This window comes from Rhinolophus sinicus, linkage group LG16, assembly GCF_036562045.2.
Source record: "Rhinolophus sinicus isolate RSC01 linkage group LG16, ASM3656204v1, whole genome shotgun sequence".
Taxonomy (NCBI): Eukaryota; Metazoa; Chordata; class Mammalia; order Chiroptera; family Rhinolophidae; genus Rhinolophus; species Rhinolophus sinicus.
In genome coordinates, this window is record NC_133765.1 from 32295429 (window position 1) to 32322625 (window position 27197).

General features: G+C 53.4%; 1 protein-coding gene across 4 annotated transcripts in view; it reads left to right on the plus strand.

Moving 5' to 3' along the window:
* HECTD4 (HECT domain E3 ubiquitin protein ligase 4) overlaps positions 1 to 27197 on the plus strand; it is a 167598-nt gene that overhangs the window by 138148 nt on the left and 2253 nt on the right. For all 4 annotated transcript variants that reach the window (XM_074321579.1, XM_074321581.1, XM_074321580.1 and 1 more), the window contains exons 56-75: positions 2698 to 2879; positions 3504 to 3709; positions 3988 to 4118; positions 4408 to 4613; positions 6457 to 6636; positions 8427 to 9733; positions 10739 to 10946; positions 13453 to 13676; positions 13764 to 13915; positions 15203 to 15309; positions 16010 to 16133; positions 18413 to 18603; positions 19350 to 19496; positions 20427 to 20546; positions 21233 to 21388; positions 22980 to 23083; positions 23257 to 23478; positions 25490 to 25656; positions 25964 to 26159; positions 26514 to 26736. In XM_074321579.1, the coding sequence (XP_074177680.1) occupies positions 2698 to 2879; positions 3504 to 3709; positions 3988 to 4118; positions 4408 to 4613; positions 6457 to 6636; positions 8427 to 9733; positions 10739 to 10946; positions 13453 to 13676; positions 13764 to 13915; positions 15203 to 15309; positions 16010 to 16133; positions 18413 to 18603; positions 19350 to 19496; positions 20427 to 20546; positions 21233 to 21388; positions 22980 to 23083; positions 23257 to 23478; positions 25490 to 25656; positions 25964 to 26159; positions 26514 to 26736 (4553 nt within the window). The remainder of the gene's footprint in view (positions 1 to 2697; positions 2880 to 3503; positions 3710 to 3987; positions 4119 to 4407; positions 4614 to 6456; positions 6637 to 8426; positions 9734 to 10738; positions 10947 to 13452; positions 13677 to 13763; positions 13916 to 15202; positions 15310 to 16009; positions 16134 to 18412; positions 18604 to 19349; positions 19497 to 20426; positions 20547 to 21232; positions 21389 to 22979; positions 23084 to 23256; positions 23479 to 25489; positions 25657 to 25963; positions 26160 to 26513; positions 26737 to 27197) is intronic.

A 27197-nucleotide genomic window follows, 5' to 3' on the forward strand; every position in this document is an offset into this window, starting at 1 on the left:
GACATTCTGCTTTTGTCAGGTTTTCAGAAGAACGGAGCTGAAAACAAGTTAACCGAAGTCAGTTCTTAAAGAGACGAGGAAGGAGTTTTGTTGGCCCTTTACTCACAGAAAGTCACATAGGCACCTAAATGTAGCGTGTCAAGTAGAATCTGGGTTTTCCCTAAACTCCTCCTCTACTGGTCTTCCCGTGTCTGTCAGGGGCCCCACGAGTCATCCTTTTTCCTCACTGTCTCATGCAGCCTGTCAGCAGGTCCTGTTGACTCGTCCTCCAAAATACGTCCCCAGTGTATTTGTCTGTGTTTCTGCCACCAGCCCACTGGTCTAGGCCCCAGCTCCCTCTTCTGCCCACAATAGCCAAGTGCTCTTTTAGAAACATAGATCGTTCACGTCTCCTCTAACCCAAGCTTCCCGTGGCTTTCCATTTCCCTTGGGGTAGGATTTACACCCGGACCCTGGCTCTAGGGGCCCTGCGTGAATCTGCTTCTGTAGCGTGCTGTCCTTCAGCAGCGCCGGACTCGCTGTTCTGCTCACACACTAAGCTTGTTTCTGCCTCTGCGTCTCTGCACGCACTTCCCTCTGCCTGCAGTGCTTATCCAGAACTTTGCACGCTGTCCCATTCTCGTCATTCAGATCTCAATGAATATGTCACCTTTCCAAAAAGGCTTTGCCTCACCGTCTAATCTAAAGTAAGCATGCAGTCACATATTGTCATAACACTATTTGTGCTCTCTTCCAGGATCTGATATGTTGCTTTTTTTTTTTAAATTTTTTATTGTGTGTCTCCTCCCTCTAGACTGTAAGTTTCCTAAAAGCAGAGACTTGGTCTGATTCTTTGCTAGAGCCCCCAGTGCCTGATCCAGGTCCTGGCTCATACAGTAGACTCAAAATAACTGTTAAAAAGGATCCCCAAACCTGTATGCTTAAATAGCAACATGATACTATTAAAAGCTTTTAAAGCTTCGTTAGTAAGTCTTTCAGCCGTATTTTTAGCAAATGTCTCTGATAAATGATACCTACTGACGATTGTCTAAGTAACTGAGAGAAAAGGCAAGAAAGTGCTTTGTAAGATCTGTCAGACTACAAATGTAGGACATTTATTCTCAGTATAATGTGATGATCGCGGTGTTGGGAGAAATGCGAAACATGCCACACCGTTTTGTTTGATCTGTAAAGTGATTTCTGGTCCTAGTGTGGATTTTCTTCAGAAGTATACTGTCTAAAGCACTTACATGCGTTTGAGAGAGAACTTCGGAAAACAAAGGGGTAGAGGGCTCATCAGTGACCGGTCGAAGCAGGGCTACCCAGGACCCAGAATCATCTCATTCCAGCCTCATCCTGGAATGTCAGCGTTTTCAGTCGGAGGAGAAAGCCGTGGGGAGTTCGTAAGGGCTTTCAGGTTTTACACTCAGACCTTGTCTGCTTTGCTGCCCTGGTCTCAGGAGCTGTGTAGTCAACAGAGGGATTCCGAGGAGGGAGGAGACAGGTGGAGGGGTTTGTTTTAGATGCTGGCACAAGAATGTTACAAACCGGTGGCGGTGAGAAAGAAACCACCCAAAACGCAGCATCTTCACTGTCTCCACTTCTTGTCTCTATACACTCATCGGGTGTCACATATGGGTTGTTGTTTCTTTAAGTGTCGTTATGCCCAAATCTGGTTCATGATAGACCAGCATTAAATTTAATTGGGTCAGTGGGCAATATCAAATGACCCCTGTTGGCTCTGAGTGGTTTATAGACCTAGAGATTAGGGCAGCTTCTAACTTGCCCTTTTAGTTAAGTACTTACTGCCAGGAGAGCTTTAAATTATGGTGATGAGCTAATAAAATACAGGGAGCCTCTTTGATATTAGCTAGATTCGATTCTTTACCAAGAGATGACAATTCGAATGAGACCTGCTTAGTCGCTAGTGAGCTGATATTCAAGGTGGATGCTAGTTACTTCATAAATTCATCACATTAAAAATGCTCACAGTGAATTTTTTATAATAGCTTTATTGAGATATAACTCACATACCGTACAATTCACTCATTTAAAGTGTACAAGTCAGTGTTTTTTAGCGTATTCACAGAGTTCTGCAGCCGTCACCACAGTTAATTGCAGAATGTTTTCATCAGCCCAAGAAGAAACCCCAGGCATTATTAGTCAGTTTCTCTTCTCCTGTCCCCTGGCTCAACCACCAGTCTATTTTCTGTTTCTGTAGATTTGCTTAATTCTGGACGGTGATCTATGTAAGTGGAATCATAGAATATGTGGCCCTTGTGTCTGGCTGTTTTCATTCAGCATCATGTTTTCAAAGTTCAGCCATGTTGTAGCGTGTCAGTGCTTCATTCCTTTTTCCTTTCCTGTTCTTTGCTGAACAATATTCCGTTGTATAGATTTATCACTCCTCCACTGATGGACATTTGAGTGGTTTCCACTTTCTGGCTATGAATAATGCTGCTATGAACCTACATACACAAGCTTTTGTTTCAATATATATTTTCATCTCTTCCGCCTTAGCGTCTTTTGAGTTGAGAAAATCCAAACATAACTAAATGTGGCTTTTTGCTTTAAACACAAGTGACTACCTTGGAGTACAGAGCATGGGGCCAGAAGAGAAGGCTGAGATGCGATGGTGTCCCTTCAGAGGCCTGCAGCCCGGCCCAGGGTGGGGCTGGAGCGCAGCTGCTCAGTGGCCTCCCCGCCTTGTCCTTGCAGAGAGCTGCTGCGCTGCGAGGCCGCGCTGGCCAGGCTGTACTGCCGCCTGGCGCTGCTCAGCATCTTCGCCCCCAAGCTGCCCCACCTGTTCACCCGCCTCTTCCATATCCGTGCTGTCCGTGACATCACCCTGGAGCACCTGCAGCTGCTGTCCAATCAGCTGCTCGCACCTCCCCTCCCAGGTAAACCTTGGCTTTGCTGCTGGTATGGCAGATGTCAGCAGCAGGGAGGGGAAGGCCTGGGAGGGAGCCGGGCGCCATGCAGGCTGGTGCTCAGGGTGCCCGTTGTCCACATGGGGGGACCGGTGCGGGGGTGTCTCTGGGCAGGACAGGTAAACCGCACTGAAGAGCCACGATGGTCTTGGCAGTGCTTTTCCCTCTTTGGAAATGGAAGTCCATCACTGACCTTAGCCATTAATCCACTAAGCATTGAGCTTCCCAAACTAATTGTGGAGTGTGCTTTACACCCTCCACTCGGAGCCACCTTAGCGGTTCTGCGGTCCAGTTCAGAGTGGGCTGGGCAGCCCAGTACATCAGGCTCTGGGAGCCCCTAAATCCAAGCAGCTCCACTCTTATTTGGGCCTCCACTTAAGATTTTATTTTAGGAAATCATTTTGCTGCTTAAAGGAAAACAAACTGTAAAGACCACCGATCTCCTGACTCCGTCCTGCCCCCATGATGTGATGGGTAATGCTGTTATCCCAGTCATGTCCAGGCCAAGCCATGCTGGGTATCTGGACAGTCTGCTCACTCTGGTTACTTGGGCTCTCACAGCCGTTGACTCTGTGGTTCCTCTCCTGTCCCCAGACGGCACCATCAGCTCCAGCTCCATCCTCCTGGCGCAGTCACTGCAGCATTGCGTGCGTTCCCAGAGCTGCTCGGCCACAGACCTCTTCTACCAGGGCAGCTCCCAGACAGTGAGAGAGTGGCTCAACGTGGCCATCACACGGACCCTGCACCAGGGCGAGGACAGCCTTCTGGAGCTGACGAAGCAGATCTGCTCTTTCCTGCAGGTAGAAGTCTAAAGCTCTGATGTCCCTGAACGGGGATGCCAATTTTTAATTGGATGGCTCATGGGCTTGCTGAAAATGACACTCTCTTCCCCACGCCTGCCCCCAGCCCCCGCGTCGGTCTCCTCTCTTTGATGCTCTCCTGTCGTGTCCCTTCTGTAGTGTCCTTCTTCTGGAGGGCTTTCTTGTCTCCTGAACCTGGGACAGCATCGTGTGGGCTCTGTCCTGTGCCTGGGACCTGGGAAAGCCTGTGGCTTTCCTTGTGAAATGTCTCTTTGCAGACAGCACCCGAGCAGTTCCCCTCCGAAGAGTTTCCAGTTACCGAGTCCAAAGTCAATATGGATGTTAATTTCCCTGGGGCGGCTTTTGTCGTGGTGTCTTGCAAAGAGAGTCAGTCCGGATTCCGCAAAGAGTAAGTTGCCTGTTCTCCAGAAGATGGTGATGGGGAGAGAAAAGTAAAGTGGATTCTGGTGAAATTGACGGAAGAAAAACTCAAATTGTTTTTTTTCTTTCTTTAATGCTTATTGTATTTGAAAATAATTTACGGTTCTTCCCATATTTCCATGTTTTGGAAATTAGTCTTTATAAAGAATGACCTTAAAAATGCGGTGGGAATGGCTTATGTAGTCTCAGTTCTCATGACAAAGCATCTGCTGACTCCCTGGTGTGCGTGGACTGTTCACACCATCTCTCCTTCTCAGCTCCTCTCTGTACAAGGCACCGTGGGCGCGTGTGCTCGTCTACGGGCTCGGCCACAAAGTGAAGCGAAATGGCCAGCTAAACCTCATCGAAGCCGTCTGCTACCCTCGGGATGCGTCTCCGGCCAACACCGGGCTCACGCCACCTCCCACCACCAACCAGTACCCTTCCGTGATCCTCTCCACAGACAAGGTCCACATCAAACTGGGTAAGTCCTGAGTTAGCTCCTAGTAACAAGAATGGCTTGAAGTCCTCTGCTTTCCTTCTTGTTCAGCACAGAAAGGATTTTGTGCCTTGTACCTTGCTGTGTTCCAATTTCTATGCGTCAAGACCGGGACAGCTTGGGGCAGCGTATCGTAGACAAAGTAGCTCCCTTTCCTGCCTGGGGAAGGCCTGGCAGAGGCTGCTCACACTCCTTTCACCGTGTGTGCTGGGCCGCCTACTATTTAGATTGGGCTGAACAGAGCAGTCTCAGCATGCAGCTGAGTAAGCCCATGACAGCCGGCATGTCTCAGGCGGGATACGGCTCCCTGGGGCACGAGCAGCGGTGAGCATCTGCTCCCCATCTACGTGAGCAACAGCCCGGTGGCCAGGCTGGGGGGCCCATTTGGTCGTGTCTCCTCAGCATCCTTTGCTAAGCTCCACAGGTTGAGGTTTGGATGAGGGTTCCATCTCTGTAAATGGCGAAGCCGTCGCTGACTGTCTGCCCTATGTACCACACGCAGCAGACTCTGAATAAACACAGAGGGAAGGAAGACCCAAGCTTAGAGTTCCACTGTGCGTCCTTGATACATTTGACAAGAAAATATGGACACGTGTTTGCTAGAGGCAATTACAAGCTACATGGGACTTGGGCTCTCCACAGCCCCGGTCCTAGAGACATTTCTTTAGGAAATGAAATGAAAGGACATTTCTTAAGTGATTTGGTCATTGCCAAACAACTTTATGATCTCTTTGTATTAGGGCCTGTTTTTCATAGTATCTTGCCTATAGTTGCTGTCTCTAAAACTCTACGTTAGGGGCGGCCGGATGGCTCAGTGGGTTAGAGCGCGAGCTCTCAACAAGGCGGCCGGTTCAATTCCCACATGGGATGGTGGGCTGCGCCCCCTGCAACTAAAGATTGAAAACAGCAACTGGACGTGGAGCTGAGCTGCACCCTCCACAACTAGATTGAAGGACAATGACTTGGAGTTGATGGGCCCTGGAGAAACACACTGTTCCCCAATATTCCCTAATTTAAAAAAACACAAAACATTCTATTTCCTCACCCTCATCCTACCATGTAAAAAAACAACAAAAAAAAACTTTACATTAAACATGGAGGATCTTTGTCTTAGGCGTCATTCCCCATTTATCACCATGTGAACATTCCCCCCAAAGTGCAGGCCGGTCACCATGGCTCCTCCTAACTGACCCCTGCTGCCTGGCTGGTGTCTGAGCAGTGCTTGCAGTGGGGGTTGGGGTGCCGTGCAGGACGAGGGGCATCAGGCCTCAGGACCTTTCCCCTCTCACTGTAGGCAGCTTTGGTCAGACTCAGGCCACGGCAGTGACGGAAGGTAAGAGAGAATGAGCCCAAGGTCCCGCCGGTGCCTCCTGCCCAGGGCCCCAGGCTGGTCTGCTCTGTAAACCTGGTAGAAGCTTGATGCTCTCCTGGGATTGCAGCCATACCAAAGGGCTGATCATTTCCTTACCAGGCTGCGAATATTCCAGTGAAGGCTCTTTCAGTCTGACTTCCTGTTTCCATGCTGGGTCATCAGGCTGGGTGGTATCTGACTGACTGGGGAATGTTTATCCTTCCCAGTTCCTGTTGCTGCCCTTTGTCCCATTGTCACAGCAATAAGTGGACTTCATGGAGGGATGTCCCTTGGCTCCTTCCATGCCTGAAGCTGACTCTGGAATGTCGGAGTCATGCTTCCTCTCGCCTCCAGCAGAAGCCGTTCCGGCCCTGTTTCTCCACTCAACACATGGCCGGCCTTTTGCTCAGGCTTCTTTTGGTCACGTGCTGTTGGTCAGGTGCCAGTCACGAGCTTTCCTCCTGGCCCTTCTTCTAGGGGTGTCTCCACCTCCCGGAGCCGTGCTGGTGTTACATTCTCTGCCCCTGGAGTTCCCACTGGCTATGGCCTTCGCAGAGCAGCTGCTGTCCTGGAAGTCAGAGGATGGCGAAGGGAAATCTGAAGATGAGCCTGACACCATCCCAACACCTGTCCTCCTGCAAGTGGTGGAGCTGCTGGGTGAGGCTTACCCTCCCTGGGGATCAGGGGCCCTGGGGGTGAGGGAGGAGCTTGTCAGATGGGCTGGGGGTGTCTGGGCAGCAACGGCCTCTTGTCAGGTTGCTGCCATGGGAAGTAAGCTTAAGGAATTGAGTGGACGGGGTACCCTAGGCTTCTGAATCTGTGAGTTGCAGATTATTTCCATTATTCTGAGGGATGGCAACTAACCATGACGATAAAATTAATTTTACCACACTTTACTTTAAAACATAAATATATGCCGTATTGTAACTTTGGAGGTTAAAGATGGCGTAGAGTAAACGATGTGGCAAAATCAAACATTATGACTTCACAGCTCCTGAAAGGTTAAAAAGGGGTTGCGTTTTGGTAAAACTTGGAATGGTTAGCTTAAGAGTTGGGCATTTACCATGTGTAAATTTACCTCAAAGAATTTCTAAGTAAATATTGAACTTTAATAATATGTCTGCTTAAGTGTTTAGGGATAAAATGTATTGATATCTGCAATTTATTTTGAAATAATCAAAAGCTAAGATGAGTTTATGGATGAATAGAGGGATAGACAGATGTGTAATAAAATCAATGCAGCAAAATGTTGATGGTGGAATATAGGTGGTGGCCATACAAGTGTTTACTGTGTAAATCTTTCAATTTTTCTGTATTTTTTAATGTTTTTGTAATAAAATATTGGAAGGAAAAAAGTGTTGCAAACTCAGATACCCTCAGTTGCCAGACGTCTCCCACAAACGTCAAATGGGAGGCGAAGGGTAATAGAGAGGAAACGAGCACCAAGGGCCTGGACCCCACTGGCCTGGGCTTAGACTTGTCCTCTGTGAATGGCTCGACGAGGCCCATGTCCCATGACACCATGAGTTTATTTCCAATTAGAATTATCAAACAGCATCACCTCTGGGAGAGCAGGAAGCTTAGCCCCCCACTTGGCAGGTGCTGGGCTTAGTCAGAGATTCTTGGTACATCAGCCAGGCCTGGCCCTGGGGACTCCTGCCTGATGTGACTGTGTGAACCTAAGACATACGTCTGGCACAAAGGGGACCTTGGTACAAATACATGGTCCGTCTTGTTGTTCTAGACGGTATTTCCCAAACTTCAGTCGTTCATAGTCTACCTTTGTGATTTCTTCCATGATTTAAGAAAACGTGATGTTGTTACTTTAAATGGAAAATTAGTATTTCTTGCCATACATAACTAGAAGATAATTATAAAATTACAAAGATAGTTACTGTTATGAAATTCTGGCTAAGTTCGTGCCTGTCACAGGCTCTGGGTCTATGGCCCACTCTTTGTTAAAAATTTATCAGCCCCACAGTAAGGCTTTCTTGTTCACAAAATTAGGACTAAAAAAAGCATTAAAAAGGGAGTAATTTGTCAGTGTGTGTTTCTGTGCTATCTGGTAAAATTGGACTGTACGCCCCCACCAGTAAGCATCCCATGGGTGGGAAACATTGTTCCAGTGACTTGTCAGCAACTTGCTACCTTATAAGAAAGAAAATAATGGGCTTTTTGGCCTCAACGACAGAAACCAGCTCTGTGTGATCATGTGCCACGGGTTAAGGCCGGCCTGCCCAGCTCTCGCTCTGGTAGCTGTGACCTTGGGCAAGTCCTTCAGCTATTTGCACCTGTTTCTTCATCTGTGAGATGGGGTGAATTGTGTAATGTCTGTCTCCCAGGGGTGCTGTGAGACTGGAATCCGTTAAAGTGCTTAAAACAGTGCCTGACGCAGAATAAACGCCGTGTGAGTGATGGCTGCTGTCACTGCTTTCTGTTTGCCTCAGGAAACTTCCTGTGGACCACGGACATGGCGGCCTGCGTGAAGGAGCTCGTTTTCCATCTCCTAGCAGAGCTGCTGCGCACGGTGCATGGCCTGGAGCAGAGAAAGCGCCCTGCTGGCCTGTCCTCACCCATCGCGCTCCAGCTGAACCCCTGTCTGGCGGTGCTGATGGCCCTGCAGTCAGAGCTCCACAAGCTGTACGACGAGGAGACCCAGAGCTGGGTCTCAGGCAGCACCTGCGGGGGCTCGGGCACAGTGGCGGCTCCTGACCAGGGCAGGTTCTCCACGTATTTTCACGCACTCATGGAAGGTTGCCTGGCGGTGGCCGAAGTGACCCTGCCTACCAACATGAGTGTCACAGCCAGTGGGGTGACCTCATCGACTGCCCCGAACCTCAGTGACTCGTCCTCCTCCTCGTCGTCCTCCCCAGGCCAGACACCGCAGAGCCCCAGCCTCCTGTCCAAGAGGAAGAAAGTCAAGATGAAGCGGGAAAAGGCCTCCTCCTCCGGGAAGCGCCAGGCCTCCCGCTCCGCGGACTCAGACCCCGCCCTGCTCAGCATCGGCGGCAGCAAGCCCGAGGACATGCTGTGGTTCCATCGGGCCCTGACCTTGCTCATCATCCTCCGGCACCTCACCAGGAAGGACCCGCAGGGGCTGGGCGTGACGAGCGACGCCATCGCCGACGCCTGCCAGGCCCTGGTCGGCCCCACTGCCCACAGCCGCTTGCTGGTGATCTCTGGCATCCCCACCCACCTGGACGAGGGCATCGTCAGAGGTGCCATCCGCAAGGCCTGCAACGCCCACGGCGGGGTCTTCAAAGACGAGATCTACATTCCCCTGCAGGACGAGGACCCCAAGAAGCCCAAAGACAAGGCCGAGGGCAGTGATGGGAAAGCCGAGCCCGAGAAGACCCTGGGCTTTCCCAGCACAGACAGTTTGGAGGTTAGCACGTCCAGCAGCCTGACCCCCGCCATGAGCGTCAGTGCGTCCGCCTCCACCAGCCAGGCCTCCATCTGCAGCTCCCAGGGCATCTCGCAGACGGTCAGCGACCTCTCTGTGGACCCATTGCCTGCAGGCCTCGAGCTGCCCATCCCTCCTGGCTTGTTGGAGCCCCACGTGGTGTCCAGCCAGGAGAGCCTGGACATCTCTCTGTGCAGCACCGGCAGCCTGGGCAGCCTGGGGAGCCTGGGGGAGCCGCTGGACAACGCAGAGACGGCCTCGGTGTCGGACGTGGGCTCCATGTACACAGCCACGTCCCTGGACAACCAGGCGCTCGCAGCGCGTCCCATCAAAGGCTTCGCAGTCGTGGAGGTAACAGTGCTCACGCCTCGGCAACCATGACACCCGGGAGCAATTCGAATCCCCAGACCTTGTTAAGCCTTTCCATCTTATTTCCCAGGGGTTGCCTACTGGGTGACACTGGGGCACGTGGGGGCTCCTCGAGGCAGCTCCTGGAAACAGCAGTGATTTGTTCTGCTGAGTGTCTGTGTTTGAGGTCACGGCTCTAAGAGAGCTGTGCAGTCTGATGTCACGGGTCAGTGCAGTTCATCGCTGCATGTGGGAGGCAGGCAGAGGGGCTTGGGGGCTGCCTTCCTGATGGATGCACCCTGTCAAGTGTATTCCAACTCAGGCCCCACCGATGTATCTGAGGGGCCTTGGGTTGCCACACACGTTGGCATCGCATGAGGGATCTTCACTGAGCAGTGAGAACAGGCTCTTGCCATGCTCTTCCAAGTGACTCTGAGTTTCAGGTGAGGGATGTGTAGCCGGGTCGCATTTCGCTTCCAGACCCCATCTGTTTCTTGTGCCTCCTGGTTTAGCAGTCCTGCTTCCTGTGTCTCCCTGTGCCCTTCCGTAATGCGAGTCCGGCTCAGAGCGAAAACTGCCCTCCCTCATTGGGTGTGGGGGGGGCGGCGCTGGGAAGAGCGCGTGCCCCACCTTGCTCTCTCCCCGGTGGGCTCTGAAAGGGGGGCTCAAGGGTCCAGCGGTCCAGCTGCTCCCTAGAATCACTTCTTTAACTAGCCGCCTTTTTCCTGGGGACTTTCTCTGAGCCCAGCCTGGACTCAGCCCCCTGAGCTTCCGAATAAAGCCACAGACCTGGCCAGAGCGTAGCGACAGATTTTCAGTTGCGTTGTTCCCTGAAGGTTACCACTGTTGGTCTGTGGGAGAGATTTTACCAGAAGGCCTGCTCGTCCAACAAAACACTCAAGACGAGGAGTGGGTTCCAGGGGAAGGCAGGAAGGCTGGAAAGGTCACTCCTGTTGAAGGGGTGGTCACTCTCTACTCCAATCCTGACCCTTTTCTCTGTTCACACAGATACGATCCCGAGCCAAAATCGAGAAAATTCGAGCAAGTTTATTTAACAATAATGACTTGATTGGTTTGTCAAGTTTGGATGGTGAAGATGAATTGATGGAGATGTCAACGGAAGAGATTCTCACTGTGTCTGTAGTAAATCAGAGTTTGTTTGATACTCAGGGGAGCCCAGGGTTAGAAGATTATTTCAATGATAAGTCAATTAAAGGTGAGTTGTGGGTTTTTTAAATTCATACTTTTTTGAGCAGTTTTAAATTTGTAGGGAAAAACGGAACGAAAATCATTTCCCTCTCCATTCCCAATTTCTCCTGTTTTTAACATAGAGGAACTCTGGGGACACTGCTGGGGTTGCAGATTTAAGAAATGATTTTGGGGTGTTGGGACAAGAGGTTCGTTGCTTGGCTAAGGGGAAATGCTTTGTATGCCTCTTCTTATGATGCAGAGACAGCACTCCTACATTGTCCCAGCTGTCACAGCTCGGAAGGCCGTGGGGTAGCCCCTGCCACAGGCCACTGTGTGCCACCCAGCCCAGGGACCACCAGGAATGGCTCGGCCACGGCCTGCTTCAGACTTGAATGTGGGCTTGCATTCCAGTCATGCTTTTCTTTTTGTCTAGACAGGCTTCCCCTTGTTCAAGCTCAAGTGCATTTCTTCTCTTCTGTCCTGTGGCGCTAGAATGTATCAAGTACATTGCTGGTAGTCATTTGGTCATATGCTTGCGGACAGTGAGTGCCTCACCTTTTAAAACTAATTCTTGGGGAAGAAACAGTTCCAGTGCCTTTTACACAAAGTCCCACTTTGTCATTCTGATGGCTTTTACGTGGGTGGACCCTGTCTCGCTTCCCCACATCTTTTGTTACGATGCTGAGGGTTCATCCAGGACCCCGAGTCTACCGAGGCTCCCCCAGAGTGAATCTAGCAGAAGACCCCACCTGAGGCCGGGCGCTCGCCCCAAGCTTCACTTCAGAAGCAGTGGCCATTTTTCTTCTTATAACTACAGTTCTCTGTGTTGTCATTTTTATTATGCACGAGTCTTTTTTTTTCATCCCTGTCCTTTTTTCTAAATCTTTGGTGTTGTTTGAAATTTCATAATAGATTGAGTTTTTCTTTTGTGTTTTCCAAGTACAAAAATGTTGAGTATAAGTTTTGTTGTTGTTTCAAATTTTTACTCACCAATCATAAAATTTTGAAATGTTTCCTCAGTGCTGTGACCATAGTGAGGTGAGGCCATGGGCACAAACTGTAAGGGGGCTCCAAAAAACTCAATGATCTAGATAAATAATATTTTAAGGCAAGATTTCTAAAAGTCAAAATTAATGCAAAATAACCATGAAGAACAAAATACTAAAATTGTAAATAAAGGCAAAATCAGTGTTACTGAGTTTTCCTTTTGCATCAGGCTTCCATATGGCTCGACACAGCAGTGTTAATGTTTTGCTCATCGTGGGTTGTTGTGTATTAACTTTGATTTTTTTTTTTTAATACTGGTTTAGATATATGCCTTTGTCATTGAGTTTTTGGCAGTCTTGTGCCTCAGGGGCCTGCCTTGCTGTCCTCGCCCTGCTCTTGGCTCTGTTCCCTTGTTAGTGGGGTTTTTTGGTGTGTGTTTTTTGCCCCCTCAGTTCTCAGCTGCCCACGTGGGGATGAATAGTGTAAGATCTGTGCGAAACCTAAAATCTTTGTCTGCCATAATTAATGCCTTCCCAGTCTTTTCATACTTTGAATTTGTTCGAGTTCCTGATTCTATTAGAGGCAAACCTTCCACATAAGGTACTCCGTCTTGTGGTAGCGTGTTTGCCATGTTACTGCCGCGAGAGTCCCAAGTTGTGGTTCTGCTGGGTCAGCTCTTAGGGCTCGGTCACCTCTTCTGCACACCTGTCCCCCCACCCTCGGCCTAGGTGTCTGCGTGGCCTTTGTGCTGTAGTTCCCACAGCTGGGGTGTGTGGGACCCCCAGAGAGAGAATGAGGAGAATGGGCAGGAAGGAGAAGTCAGTCAGCTCGTAAGTTGGGGCCGTCGGCCACGAGAGGCATCAGATGGGTTCCTGACAAACCCGTTAGGAAAGGTGAGAGCGCCTCCCGAGCGCTTGTTTGGGGACAATAATTAATTAATTAATTTTTTCCCCCATGCTGGTGGAGTTTTCTTGGATCTGAGAAACCTTTCTTTTTCCACCTGCTCGTTGTGTCAGTTTTGAAACATGTTCTCTAATAATATAATAACTATTTAACAACTTGTGCTTTGCACTAAAAATACTTGCAAGCTCTGTATCCTTTTGTTCCTTTGGGACCATCCGCCACAAATGTGTTATGTAAGTCACGGTAGGTTCCTCTGCCATGAGAAACAGACCCAAGAGTTCAGTGTCTCGAACCCAGTGGCAGTTTATTTCTCGTTCGTGTGAGAGTCCAGGGTGAGCGTCGAGGTCTGCCGTCCCAGGGGCCTTGCCATTTCCATGCAGCCAGTGGAGGGCACGAGCGCAGAGGAGAGCAGCCTGGCCCAGGAGGGGCTCCTGTCCCATGTCACAGGGCCACACCTTACAGCAAAGAAGGCTGGACTGTAACAGAGGTGTGTGCTCCAAAGGGGGCGAGCAGGTTTTGGTGGACAGCTCATCGTCGCTGCTGTCTGTTACCCGCTTTTAAAAATGAATTATTTATGAGAAATAAAGGCTGCAGGGCCTATCCTGGCACCGCATGCTCATGCCCTCCTCCGTCTGTAACAGGTGAGAAGCTGGTGCCTGGGGCCAGAGAGGTGCTGACGGAGATATTTAAGAGTTGTGCCCACTCAGAGCAGATGCTGAGCCTGACACCAGCAAAGCCCACCAAAGTGTCTGACATTTATCTTAGCAAAGAGCAGATCAACTCCCAGACGCCAGGCAACCTCCTCCACCTCTTCTTCACCAACGTCCGGCCTCCAAAGAAGGTGCTGGAGGACCAGCTCACTCAGGTAGCTGCCCCTCCCCACCATGCTGTGCAGGGCCCCCGGTGTGCCTCGGGGACAGCCTGAGGACCCGTCCCCCTTTGGCGCCCACAGATCCTGAGGAAATACGGCGTGCCGAAGCCCAAGTTTGACAAGAGTAAGTACAGCAAAGCCGGGAAGGAGCAGCACCCCGTGAAGGTGGTCAGCACCAAGCGGCCCATCACCAAGCCGCCCGCCAAGGACAAAGCCGTGCTCAACAGCGTCAGGTGGGCGTCTGCGGGGCTCGGACGGCAGGCAGGGCCAGGGGCACGGGAGCGCCTCCCGGCAGGTTCCTGTGAGGCCAGACATCCTGGCTGGGCTCGGTGTGCTGCTGGGGTCCCTGCTGGGGTCCCTGTGCTGGGGTCCTTTCAGTCCTTGGCTCGTCAACTGAAAAGTTGATTCACAGTAAAGTCTGGACCATGCAGGCTGGAAAGCAGACCAGTCCGAATTAATGAAACATCTAAAATGTACAGACTTGTTTCAAAATTCTAACTTCTTTTAACCACAAACAATACATAGTTATTGTAGAAAGACTATAAAATGTATTGTGTGTATTTAAAAAATGTAATTAGCCTATGCATACCGACTACTTTTCACACTTACATTGTATTTAGGCATAAGTGTTCTTTTCTGAAATTTTAAATGGCTAAACTAGTACAAAATTGAAAAGCATCTGCAGTGACAAGCTACTCCTCTTCCCCTGCACCCTCAAGCCTGTGTGTCCCCTCCCTGAGACTGCCAGGGTTTGCAGCCTTCCAGAACTCTTTTTTTACACGCTAGCAAATGCATACACACCCAAGTGTGGGAGCTATACACACTACCCGTTCCTTGCTGCTTCTGTTCACTACTAGTCTTGCACAAACCCATGCCTTTTTAATAGCTATATAATATTCCATGTGGATATGCATACATATTTAATAGAATTTTCTTTAGTTACGGCTTATGACTCAAATACTCCCAGCTGCAGCTGACAGTAGAGTGTTACAGAGCAGGAGTCTCTAGAGGAATTGTTCAAATGATCAGAAAAAAAAGGGGTCTTTTTGTTCGTTACATAGAAATGGTGCTCTTAAATCAGTACCGTCCAGCAGAATTGTCTGTGGTGATGGAACTCGGCTGTTTCTCTACCTGTGCTATCAAGACATATGTGAGCACTTGAAGGGTCGTGAGTGCAGCCAAGGAACCGAATTTGTAATTTTATTTAATTAGTTTGAACTTAGGTAGTAGCTACCTCTAGCTTGTGGCTACTTCTTGGATAGTACATACTTTCTAAAGTGTGTAGAAAGAATGTTGGAAACGTGTCTCTGAGATTTTTCACATTTGACAGCATCAGTTTGTCCTCAGAATTGGCTCAGTAAACTTTCCTCGGTCAGAACAAAGCTGTTCTGGAACCCAGCCCTGTCTGAACCCTAAGGTGTGGTTGGGGAATATAAAGTAATGCCTGTGTGAGCTCCTGCTTGTCCTGTCGGGAGGCGGCGTGGCCACAGGCGCTCTGATTCCGTTGCTTTGGGCTACAGCAGGACTGCCTTAAGTGAGAAGAAGCCAACTGTGAAGCCCAAGTCCCCAGAAAAGAGCAAGCCAGACGAAAAGGACCCAGAAAAGTCACCCACCAAAAAACAAGAAGGTAAGTGAGCAACTTGGGCCTGATTCGGACTCGGGGGCGACTTCCATCCTGGAGAGGGGGGCCCACCTGGGAACCAGCCTCTTTGCTCTCCCCTGACCGGCTAGCTGCCCTTGGGCCTTAGTTTAGGCAGGAGAGGCATTGCCACAGACACTGGGGCAGTATACCTGGCCGGTGCCAGCCACTGCCCCAGGATGCAGTCTCTGATGACCGTGACCGTGAACTTACAAAGTCAACAACATAGCAGCTCCAGAAATACCACACACCCAAGGTGAAGAATAGATGATTGTGACTGAAAGTAAAGATCTGACATCTGCTTAGAAACCCTCTTCCAGAAGGCTCTTTCTTACCTGGGGCATCAGAACTTTAGCCTTTGAAAAGAGCAGAGTTGGTGAAAGCTATTCTCATTGTCACAGAATTAGTCCAGAATGTTTCTGAGATTAGAGAAAGAAGGGACTGTGGGAAGAGCACTGCAGCACTTGGCCAGCCTGGCAATGTGAGGCTGCAGCCCAGAGGTCAGCGGAGACACGTGTACTTGGATGGTGGGTGCAAATGGCCAGTTAACCGGCTCCGGGTGACAGGAGACAGGAGGCAGGTTAGATGGACTGGGCCCCAAAAGAGAGGACGGCCCAGAACGTGTTGGGAGACACCGCTGTGCCCGGTTCTTACCAAATTCCTACCACTGTGAACGCTTTTCCATCAGTCCCTGAGGAAAAGTATCTAACCTTGGAAGGATTTCACAAGTTTGTTGTTGACCGAGCCAAGCAAGACATCCGGAGTGTCTGGAGGGCGATTTTATCCTGTGGTTACGATCTCCATTTTGAGAGGTAAGAGGTTGGTCCACAACCCATTTGATACGTTCTATAAAAATTGTTTTCAGCTCCTAGATGCATCCCCAAGAAACACTTCCTGGGGAGCCATTCCATGGGCCGTTTTTAATGCCTACTGAATTGCTTTCTCATTTTTCATAATTGTGAAACTGGGTTTTCTAACCCATTTGAAGACAAATCCTGTTCTAAACAACAGAAATGCATGTTGTCACAGCTCTGGAGGCTGCAAGTCCAAGTCGGGGTGTCAGCAGGTTTGGTTTCTCCTGAGGCTGCTCCTTGGCTTGCAGGGGGCTGCCTTGCCACTGTGTTCTCGCATGGCCTTTTCCCTCTGCAAGTGCGTCCCTGGGCTCTCTCTTCCTATAAGGACACGAGTCCTGTTGGCTCAGGACCCATCCTATGACCTCAGTTAACCTGAATGACCTCTTTACAGGCCTGTCTCCAAATACAGTCACCTTGGGCTTCAACATATGACTAGGGGAGGGGTGGTGACAGATACCTTTCAGTCCCTCGTGGGGACATTTCTTATTCCAAAGAACCTTTCTTCCTGGGAGTTTTTATTGCCCTCTGTCCCTCCCAGGCAGAGAGGTCACTGCTCACCAAGTCTCCAGGACCAAACAAATTGGTTTCCCCTTTTAGCTATAACTGAACCCTGAGCAGGCAAGATATTTGCCAACCAAAGGCAGCCACCCTACCCTCTTCCTCTGACTCCTCACCCGCAGGCCCACACCCCCTCACCCACAGCAAGGTACTGGGCAGCAGAGAAGGAATGGCTGCCAGAAGCAGGCTTTTTCGAAAGTCCGTTTGCAGAGTTGAGAAATTGTTCACTGCTTGGCCACCAGTGTTTTGTACCTTCCTTGAGGGCTTAGAGCTGATCTCTGGGTGGCCCTGGGCATCATGGAAGCAGCACCAAGTTTTCTGACTTGCTGTAGAAACCAGTGAAATGGATGAGTTTGGCGCTTTGGTTGAAAGTAGAATGACCCATTTTGGACTAGAAACTATATTCTAAGTGGGAAGGGAACAAATTGGACTGCAAACTAATTCCAAAGTGAGACATTTGTTATAGCTGGAAGGGCTTGTTCCTGTACGTCATGGGGCCACGGTGACGTCCTGACACCTTCTTCCCCTTTGACCAGACTGGTCTCAGAGCAGCCAAAGGCATCTGCCTGCATCAGCCCGCCTGGGAGGGGCTGTGAGGGAACCCTCCCGACAGGAAGCGCCCCTTGTGAAGGCGGTGGGGTCTCTCCAAGCAGTCCCTGAGCAGGACAGAGGTGGCCTGTCGTGAGGCCTGGCACCACACTTGACCACCTCCCCAAGGTTGGCCGTCCCTGCGTGACGTGCCCTGTGGCATGTGGCCCACTTGAGGTACCATGGTTTCTGGAACGAGATGAAAGCACCTGTGCCCACCTGCCTGCCTGCCTTTCTGGGTCTAGTGGCTTAATGTTTGTGGAATAGGGACATGTACACACTACAAACACGAAGGAGGTCCTGTGACTCTGTGCCCAGGGGTCATCACTGATGTTTAGTGAACGTCTGTCCCAACATTTTTCTGGGGGTCGGTGTTTTCAGGACTATGGCAAGTGGGGCCAGACGAGACACACTGTTCTGCTGTCTGCCTTTTTTCTTCTCCCACATCATCCGGTATTGTTCCACCAGATATTTTAAGGGCCGCCTTGTGGACCATTGTTAGGGCGTGGTGGGGTTTGTTCATCCGTAGCTGCGGTGAGCAGGCCGGCAGTGACGTCCTCACACACACCTGGACCTGTTTAGTCGAATATCTCTGTGGGCAGGCCCCGGAAGGGATCGCTTGGAAAGGGTCATGGCTTCAGTAGCACCAAGCTGGCACCTGTCGTGCCCTTTCATGTGCGTGCACCGTGCTGTGTGCGTCAGGCGTCCTGTCAGTGAGTTCCCGTGACAGCACATGAGGCCGTGCTGTGGCCAACTCCATTGTAGGTGAAGAAACTGAGGCTCCAAACGTAGGCATGCTGTGTGGCCGGGTCACTGTGGGAAGCCTGGATTCCACCCGAGGACGCCCAAGCTTCGCCATAACGCCCACTGCCCACGGGCAAGAGGCAGGCACGTGCGCGTGTGTGTCGCCAAACCCCCACCCCCGCCAGCCTGGCCAGCTTGGGCTTCCCCCTCATGCCAGCACCTTGGTCGCGCTCCAGAAAACCACTTGAGAGGCAGGGCCATCCTCGAAACGTCCTCCGGGAGCTGGACGTGGCCCCAGAGGAGTCCAGCAGGCCCCAATGTCCCCCACCTTGCCCTGTGCCCCCCAGGTGTGCCTGCATTGATGTCCGACATGCGCACAAGGCCTCCAGGAAGTGGACCCTGGAGATGGACGTGGCGCTCGTGCAGTACGTCAACCGGCTGTGCCGCCACCTGGCCATCACGCCCGCACGACTGCATCCCCACGAGGTGTATCTGGACCCCGCGGACGCCACCGACCCCAGAGTGGCCTGTCTCTTGAGTAGGTGGCCCCGGGGGAATGCCCTGTTGGGGACCCCCCATGACAGTACCAGGAACACACACAGAAAGAGGACGTTGTGAGTCCACCCCTGGAATGACTCTTGTCACGACACGTTGGCAAACGGCCCCTGGGCTTGTTTCTGTGCCTGTCCCCACGTGTACCCCAGGCTACTGCTTCGCCTGTGCAGCACTCAGCCACGTGTCTGGAGCCCTCGCTGCCTCCTGGATACTGTGAAGGCGATCGTGGGCAAGAAATTGTCCCGCCTCTCTCACTGTTGGAGAGGAGACATAGATGAAGGCAAACAAGTAAAGGACATTGCCAGTGTCCCAACTTCCTGGTTTTGATATGTCATGTCACATTGGGGGAAGCTGAGGAAAGGTGCTCAGGACTCTGCACTGTTGTTGCAACTTCCTATAAGTCTGTAATTATTTCAAAATTAAAAGTTCAAAATAATGCAGTACACAGCCCTGGCACGGCCCCAAAGGTGGGCTGAGGGGCCTGGGTTCCCCAAGAGACAGGGTCTCCCACTGGCCTGCCTGGGCCTTGCCCTTTGTCTCGGGCACTTTGGGGGCCCGCTCATCACGAACAGTGTGTCTGGGCCCCGGGGCTAAAACCCACTGCAGGAGCCTCCTGCCCCCCCTTGAATCGCCCCACTCCTGGCCGCCCTCCCCAGGGGTGGCGACCCCGGCGTGTGTTCACACATGGAGCCCCAGCCTGACCGCCCCCGTGCCCTGTGTGCCCCACAGACGTGCCCAGCGAGAGCCTGCGCCTGCGCTTCGCGCTGCTCCAGTCCCTGAACACCACGCTGGAGACCTTCTTCCTGCCCCTGGTGGAGCTGCGCCAGACGCCTATGTACGCCCACAGCATCGCCGCCCTGCTGAAGGAGGCCAAAGGTCAGTGCCCAGGCGCCCAGGCCCTCGCCTGGGCCATCACCCCTGACACCGCCAGCCCTGCAGCGACATGCAGCGGTCCTCCGGAGCAGCAGCTCACCCAGGACCAGTCGCGTTAACTATGCTCTGGAAACTTAAAGTGTTCGGATTACTTAGAAATGGGAAGTTAAAGCTCTGACTCTGTCTGCCCCCATTTCTGCATCCCAGAGATGACCATTAACAGATGAGTATCTGTCCTTCTAGACGTTTCTGTTCATGCACAAGTAGACACACACACAGACACTTTTTTCTAATCAAAAATGGGTATCATACATTCTGCCCAGCAACTCCCTTTTCTATATGGTGACCTGCTCCAGAGACTTTGCTGACGCACACACGAGCCCCTTGCACACACACATTTCCCTTGCACACACACGAGCCCCTCGCACACACATGAGACCCTCGCACACACGTTCCCCTCACACACGAGCCCCTCGCACACATGTTGCCCTTGCTCACACACGAGCCCCTCGCACACACACGAGCCCCTTGCACACACACAAGCCCCTTGCACACACCCGTTCCCCTTGCCTACAGTCCACGGTGGAGGTGCCCGTAGTTTATTTATAGCCTGTTCTCTATTGACAGACACTTGGGTGGTTTTTATTTTTTGCTGTTTCGGAAAATGTTGCAGCCAACTTTCTTGTCCTTGGTGGACTTGGGTTTGTACTTCTGCCAGCTGGGTCTCCTAGGCATGACAGTCCAGGGGTTTGTGCGTTAACAGGGGTAGATCCTAGATGGGATGCGAGTGCCCCATCAAGGGCGTCCCAGAAGGCAGCGGACAGACCCAGAGGGGACAGCGTGGCCTCAGCCGGGCCTCGGGTGACCGGGAAGCAGCCCCATTGACCGGGAAGCAGCCCCATCCCAGCCTGTCTCCCACATTCCTCCCTTCAGGGCTCATCTTCTACGACACGAAGGTGACCGTAATGAATCGAGTGCTGAACGCCACCGTGCAGAGGACAGCTGACCACGCGGCGCCTGAGATCACTTTGGACCCCCTGGAAATCGTGGGAGGTACGACCAGCTACACAGACCAGGGTGCAGGTAGTGGCTTGGACTAGTTTGTTTCTCGCACATAAAAGAAGCCGTGAGAAGAAGGGAGTCTGGGGCTGCTGTGACCATTCCTCATTCATCTGGCTGTTTCTGTCATTCTGCTCCAGTGTCCCAGTGTGTGGCTTCCACCCTCAGCGTCCCCCAGGAGCTCTGTACTTGCAGCGGCAGGAGGAAGGGGAAGGCCTTTCCTTTCCGTCTCCTTGGAGAACTCGGCTCCGTGGCCACACCTAACTGCAGGGGAGGGTGGGACGTGTAGACTTTACTCTGGTTGGCCATGGACCTGCTAAAACCGGTGTTCTGGCACCAAAGGAAGGGGCAGAGTGAATACTGGGGCGGCAGCCAGGACTCTCGGCCACAGCCCATAAACAGACAAACTAGAGGGACACAGGCGGAGCAGCTGAGGGGCCTGGGTGGGGGACGGCCTCCCCAGGAGACAAACGAGGGACAGGGCTGACCACGGAGAGAACGGCACCACGTGGCCAAGGCATGAAAGATGTGAGGATGTTCCCAGAGCAGAGTGAATGCTGGACAAGGGGACAGGCTGAGGGCTGAGAAGCAGGCAGAGGCCTGGCAAGACATTTGTCCTGTGCGGTGAGGGTCAAAGGCTGCCACGGGGAGATTTCATTAGTTCCTCTCTCTCTTTCCAGGGGAGATCAGAGCTTCTGAAAACTCCTACTTCTGCCAGGCTGCCAGGCAGCTGGCCTCGGTGCCGTCATCTCAGCTTTGTGTCAAACTGGCGAGTGGCGGCGACCCCACCTATGCCTTCAACATCCGCTTCACAGGGGAGGAGGTCCATGGCACCAGTAAGTGCAGCCACGCCAGGCCCTCACCGGCCAGTCTGGGGTGGATGGAGGCTGTGTTTACAATGTCAAAATTCCTGCGGTTGTTTTTAGCCTAAACTGCCCCAGCTCTCCCCCATAAGCAAGTGAAAAGGCCACGTTCTCATTACCTTCGGCAGAAGCCAGGGCTGCCCCGGGGGGACCGTCCTGTCCAGCCTCCCCAAATCCTGTCCCCAGGGGAACTGTTTTGGCCCGGTGTCTCCAGGCTCGGGGACAGCACCCCTGGGCTGTGTGGAGTGGTCTTCTGCTCTGTGGACCCGGGAGGGGCACCCTCAGTGCAGACTGGCTTCTTCCATGGGAAGACCCCTGGCTGAGAGATTGGTGGGGCTAAAAGCTTGTATTTGGCCCATGAGAGAGAGGCAGGGTGTTGGGGAGACCTTGATGGAAATGGCACCATCTGTCATTTCACATTGTAGGGATGAGGAAAAGCAGCTCAGAAAATTCTCCCTCATGGTCCTTGTGGTCAGTTTTATCCCCAGACATTCAGAAAATGTGTCCGACTCTGGGTGGGGGAAGAAATCCATTTCTTCAGCTGAGCGCCCTGGGGAGGCTGTTGGGGCAGCTTCCCTGCCCATCCCCGCTGTGATCCGGGGAACACGGTTCCAGCAGCAGCGGCACTGTGCGTCCTCTGCACACCCCACCCCAGTTCTCTGAGACCAGGGCCCAGAATGTTCCAGGCCCTACACAACACCCCACACTCCTCATAGCACCGAACGTCACAAGGTACCAGCGTTGTCCCACTTTACAGATAGGCAAACTGGGCCACCCCAAAGTAGCTGCCCACAGGTCAGACAGCTAGCTGGGGTTCCAGCCCAGGTCTGTCTGATTCCAAAGCCCAGCGCTTGGCGGCTTCAGCCGGCAGAAATGTCCTGCCGCTCCACAGAAGCTGGGTGAAGGCCAGGCCCTGACATCTGTCCCCAAGCAAGTCCTTCAAGCAGTGTGCGTGCACAGCTGTCCTCGGGGCTTCCTGACCTTGGCACTGACAGGGGACCAGGGAAGGGCAGAGGAGGCCCAGCCACTGAGAGGAGTTTGGCAAGAAAACCAAAGGCACCTTCGGAACGGCAGCAGTGGGAAAGCTGATGGCCCGTCCCTTCGCATATACTCACACGCCTGTCCATTCACCTCTGCGTTCACTGAGCACCTGGCCTTGTGGGAGGCAGTGCTGAGGAAAACAGGTGCCCTGCTCTGGGCGCAGCCCGGGACACAGACATGGCTCACGCCCACAACTCAGTGTAAGCTCGCAGCCGTGAGAGCTGCCCCACGTAGGCTCTGCATTTGATCTCTAGCCTGTGAGGTTGGAACAATTCCTGTCCCGATTTGATAAAAGTGACTGAGGCTGGCTCAGGGAATGAAGCGATTTTGGGGGGTTGCCCCCCTTGTAAGTGGCACAGCAGGATTCAACCCCTGGTCTCCCAGCCCTCGGATGAGTTTTCTTTCCATGGCTCCGCAGCTGCAGTCAGGCTGGCAAAGGAGCTGGTGTTCCAGGTGGGGACGGCGCCTGTGGGCAGGGGAGGCTGCGGAGTCCCGCGCTGATGCGTGTCCATCTGTCCCGCAGGCGGCTCCTTCCGCCACTTCCTGTGGCAGGTGTGCAAAGAGCTGCAGAGCTCCTCCCTGTCTCTCCTCCTGCTGTGCCCCAGCTCAGCGGTCAACAAGAACAAGGTAAGATGCCCGCCCGCCCGAGGCCTGGGCGCCGCAGCTCCTGACGGCCATGGCCGGGTCGCAGTGCAGGCCCTCGTCAACGCTGTGCCCTTTCCCAAGCCTCCTGCTCCGGCTGGGCCGGGTCTGGGCACAGCTTCCCACGTCGGTCACCTGACCTCTGCCTCCACTTCCAGGGCAGGTACATCCTGACCCCCAGCCCCCTCACCTGTGGGGAGGAGCAGCTGCTGCACTTCCTGGGCCAGCTGCTGGGCATTGCCATCCGAGCCGACGTCCCTCTTCCCCTGGACCTACTGCCCTCCTTCTGGAAGACGCTGGTGGGGGAGCCCCTGGACCCTGACCTAGACCTGCAGGAAGCAGACATCCTCACGTACAATTATGTCAAGAAATTTGAGAGTGTAAGTGAAAAGCACATTTCTTCTAGGGGACAGCAGGGCCCGGGAACAGGGCCCATGGGACCCCTGTTGCCGCCTCCGTGGCCTGGGCCACCCGAGCTCCCCACCTGAAGACTGGCTGGGATCTCCCAGGGAACATTAGGGAACGTAAGCCATCTCTGCCAGCAAGGCTTGCTGCGTGGGGACAAAAGCCTCTGCTGGCCTCCCAGGGACAACTCAGCGAGCAGAGGTGTTGGGGTGGGAAATGCTACCAGCAGACCCAGTTTCCCTTTAAAGAACTGTTTTAGGGCCTTGTCTAGAGCACAGATCGGTTCTTAGGGATCCCCTGAGATTGGCCAGGCGCGGTGGTGGGATGCAGTGGCACCCACACAGATAGCAAGACCGCAGCAGTCTGACCACCCCCCTGCACACACAGACCAGCCCCGCTGCAGAGGGATGCGGGCGGGGCCCAGGCTGCGGCTCGGCCTGTGGAGCCACTCGGCTCTGTCCGTTGGTTCCCGTCATGCCGCCTGCCGTGGGCCAGGCTCTGGGCTCACCGCCCGTCCTCAGGCAGCTCCCAGGCTGTTCTCCGTTTTTACAGCCTCATGCTGAGGGACTGTATTCAGAAGTCCTCGCGACAGGGCCAGGAGGGCAGTGAGGCTCAGCGGGGGGAGCTGGCTAGGAGTAGAGCCACCAGTGGGGCGCAGGTCTGTCCGGCTGAAAAGCCCGTGCTTTGGGGCACCACGCATTCTCCATGGCTTAGGGACTGTCCCGGCAGAGCGTGGAGGTGGCCTCTGACCCAGCCCCTCCTGAGGCCAACTGCCTTTCCTCACATGGGAGCCACTTGGTGTCTGAGGCCTGGTCGAGGCTGCTCTCCAGGGGACCTCAGCTGAAGGTCATCAGCTGATTGTGCCTCCACTTGATGGCCTCTCTGAGGGGCCTCATTGCCGGGCTCTCTGTAAGTTGTCCCCTTAGCTGCCACTTGAGGGCAGACTGTGCAAGGGAGCAGCAAGCCGAGATACTGGCTAGCAGTTGGCTTCTCAGCAGAAACCGATGACGATGCCTTGTCGAAAGGGTCAAAGCAGGATGTCTCCGCCGTGGGCTGGGATTTGCGTGCCTTCCAGGCACTGCTCTGAGAAGTCGTCCAGGGCGGTGGGTGGCAGCATGGGCCCAGGTCAGGGAGGGCACGTAAGACGGTGTCCAGGCAGATAGTCCAGCCAAGGCTCCTGTCCAAAGGGGATGGGCAAGGCCACAGAGAGTGCTGGAGCACCAGAACTACACCCGGGGTGGGGCGGGGGGCGGCACATGATCCAGGAAGAACCGCTCTGAACTTGTCAGGGGTGCCTGTAGCCTTCCCCGTGGCAGGGAGGTTACTGCTAAGGACACATATATGCTCGGACCCTAACTCCCACCTTCACCATCCCAGAGCTGCAGGCTTATTCATTCTCCTTGGGGTCAGATCCTGCCATCTCTACAAGCCCAGCATGCGCGTCAGCTACTTTCAGACCCTATTTTGTGGTGTGCCAAATGGTAGAGGGGGTAGCCTATATATCTTCCACAGATGGAATTAAGTCAGGGCTCTCTCTGTTGGCAAGTGACCAAAAGCCCAGCTCAGACCAGCTTAGGGCAATTTTTAAAAAATACTTTGCTCTTAAAACTAAATGTACGGATATAACTTGGGCTTCAGGCAGGGCTAAATCTAGGTGCTCAAAGGATAGCATCAGTAATCGATCTCAAGATGGCCCCCAGCAGGACAAGGTGTACCATCTTCCAGCCGTGCCTACACCAGTGAAAGAGGCTGCTGCTTCCAAACAGTAACAGGAAAATCCCTGCAACTGGGATCTCGGTAGCTCATGCCCAGTCCTGAAGTGTGGGCTGGCTCCGATGGGCCAGGCCCGTGCCATGTGCTCATTCATGATGCCGAGGGTAGCCTCCGCCCAAACCGTGCCGGGTGTTTGCCCAGCTGGAGGTCTGGATTCCGTCTTGCAGAGCGGGAGCGGGCCAGGCAGTTAGCCCGTCTGTCTCTGCCCTTCAGATCAACGATGAGACCGAGCTGGAGGCCCTGTGCGCCGAGATCACCTCCCAGCACCTGGCCACTGAGAGCCCTGACAGCCCCAACAAGCCCTGCTGCAGGTTCACCTACCTGACCATGACAGGCGAGGAGGTGGAGCTGTGCAGCCGCGGCCGGCACATCCCCGTGGCGTGAGTATGTGTGCATGGGGAGGGGCTGCCCAAGCTGGTGCCTGGACTTGGGCAGCAGCACAAGGGGCTAGGCCAGGTGACAGGTGGCCTTCACCAGTGGGGGGGACAGGAGGCAGGACGCTGGCACCAAGAAAAATAGGGGCTGTCTTCCGCAGAAGACTTTATTAGGACAACACCAGCTCTGCGGTAGGTGACACCCAGGCAGGAGAGGGATGCCCGGAGCTCCCAGAACTGGGGAATCTGGGTCACGGCACCGAGGAGCCACCCCTCGTCTCCTCCCTCACCTGTGTGGCCCTGGGCCCCCCAGGTGGGAGAACAAGGACATCTACGCTGCAGCCATCCGGAGCCTGCGGCTGCGGGAGCTGCAGAATGACGAGTGTGTGACGGCAGTGCGGGCCGGCCTGGGCTCCATCATCCCCCTGCAGCTGCTCACCATGCTCAGCCCGCTGGAGATGGAGCTGCGGACGTGCGGCCTCCCTTACATCAACCTCGAGTTCCTGAAGGTCAGTGGCCCGTCAGAGCACTTCCTGTCCCAGCTCGCCTGCCTCCGTGCCCCTGCCTTAAGCCACCATCTTGCCACGATGCCTCCACGCCTCAGCCTGACCTGCTCTTGCCCTTGCCAGCTGGGACACCTTGGCCCAGTGACTTTACGTCTAGTGGGAACAGTGGTACCATTCACAGAGCCCCTGTTGCTGGGCCTGGTGCCCTCACACAAACCAACGCTGTTACAGTTACCTTTGCGGTCATTGCCATCATCGTAATGGCCCTGTGTCCTGCAGCCACCATTTCCCTGCTGCACCTTGTCCTGGGATTGGCCCGACCTGGGCCTGCTCACGTCGGGGCCCTTTCTTCCCCAGGCTCACACCATGTACCAGGTGGGGCTGATGGAGACAGACCAGCACATTGAGTTCTTCTGGGGGGCACTGGAGATGTTCGCCCAGGAGGAGCTGTGCAAGTTCATCAAGTTTGCCTGCAACCAGGAACGCATCCCGTTCACCTGCCCCTGCAAAGATGGGGGCCCCGACACAGCCCATGTGCCCCCGTATCCCATGAAGATCGCCCCCCCAGATGGCACAGCAGGTACTGCCCTCCCCTGGTCATGTCCCAAGTGGGGACACACAGGCCCTTCTCTCAGTTTGGAGCTGGGCCCTGCATGAGGGAGGGACAACAATGGCCCAGGGACCCCAAACGCCAAAGCCCAGATGTAAATGCCCCGGGTCACGTGCCTCCCAAACCTGACCTTCACCACCAAGCAGCAGCACAGGCCCTATGGTGACATGGCCTCTGATAGTTTAAAAGCTTAGGGATGTTTTACTCTTTGAACTTTTAAATGCAGAAAAAATAATTCAGTTTAAAAGATCAAAACAGAACCCTCTGCTGGTCAAACAAACCTGTCTGCAACTGGACTCCCTCGCAGGTCAGCAGTTTGGTGCCTGTGCTGTACAGCAGTTGTGTGTCTGCCCTTTTCTCCTCTAGAATCTTCTCCTGCCCCATCCCAGGCCTCTGTGCCCTCATCCCCCACCCCACGGAAGAGGCCAGCC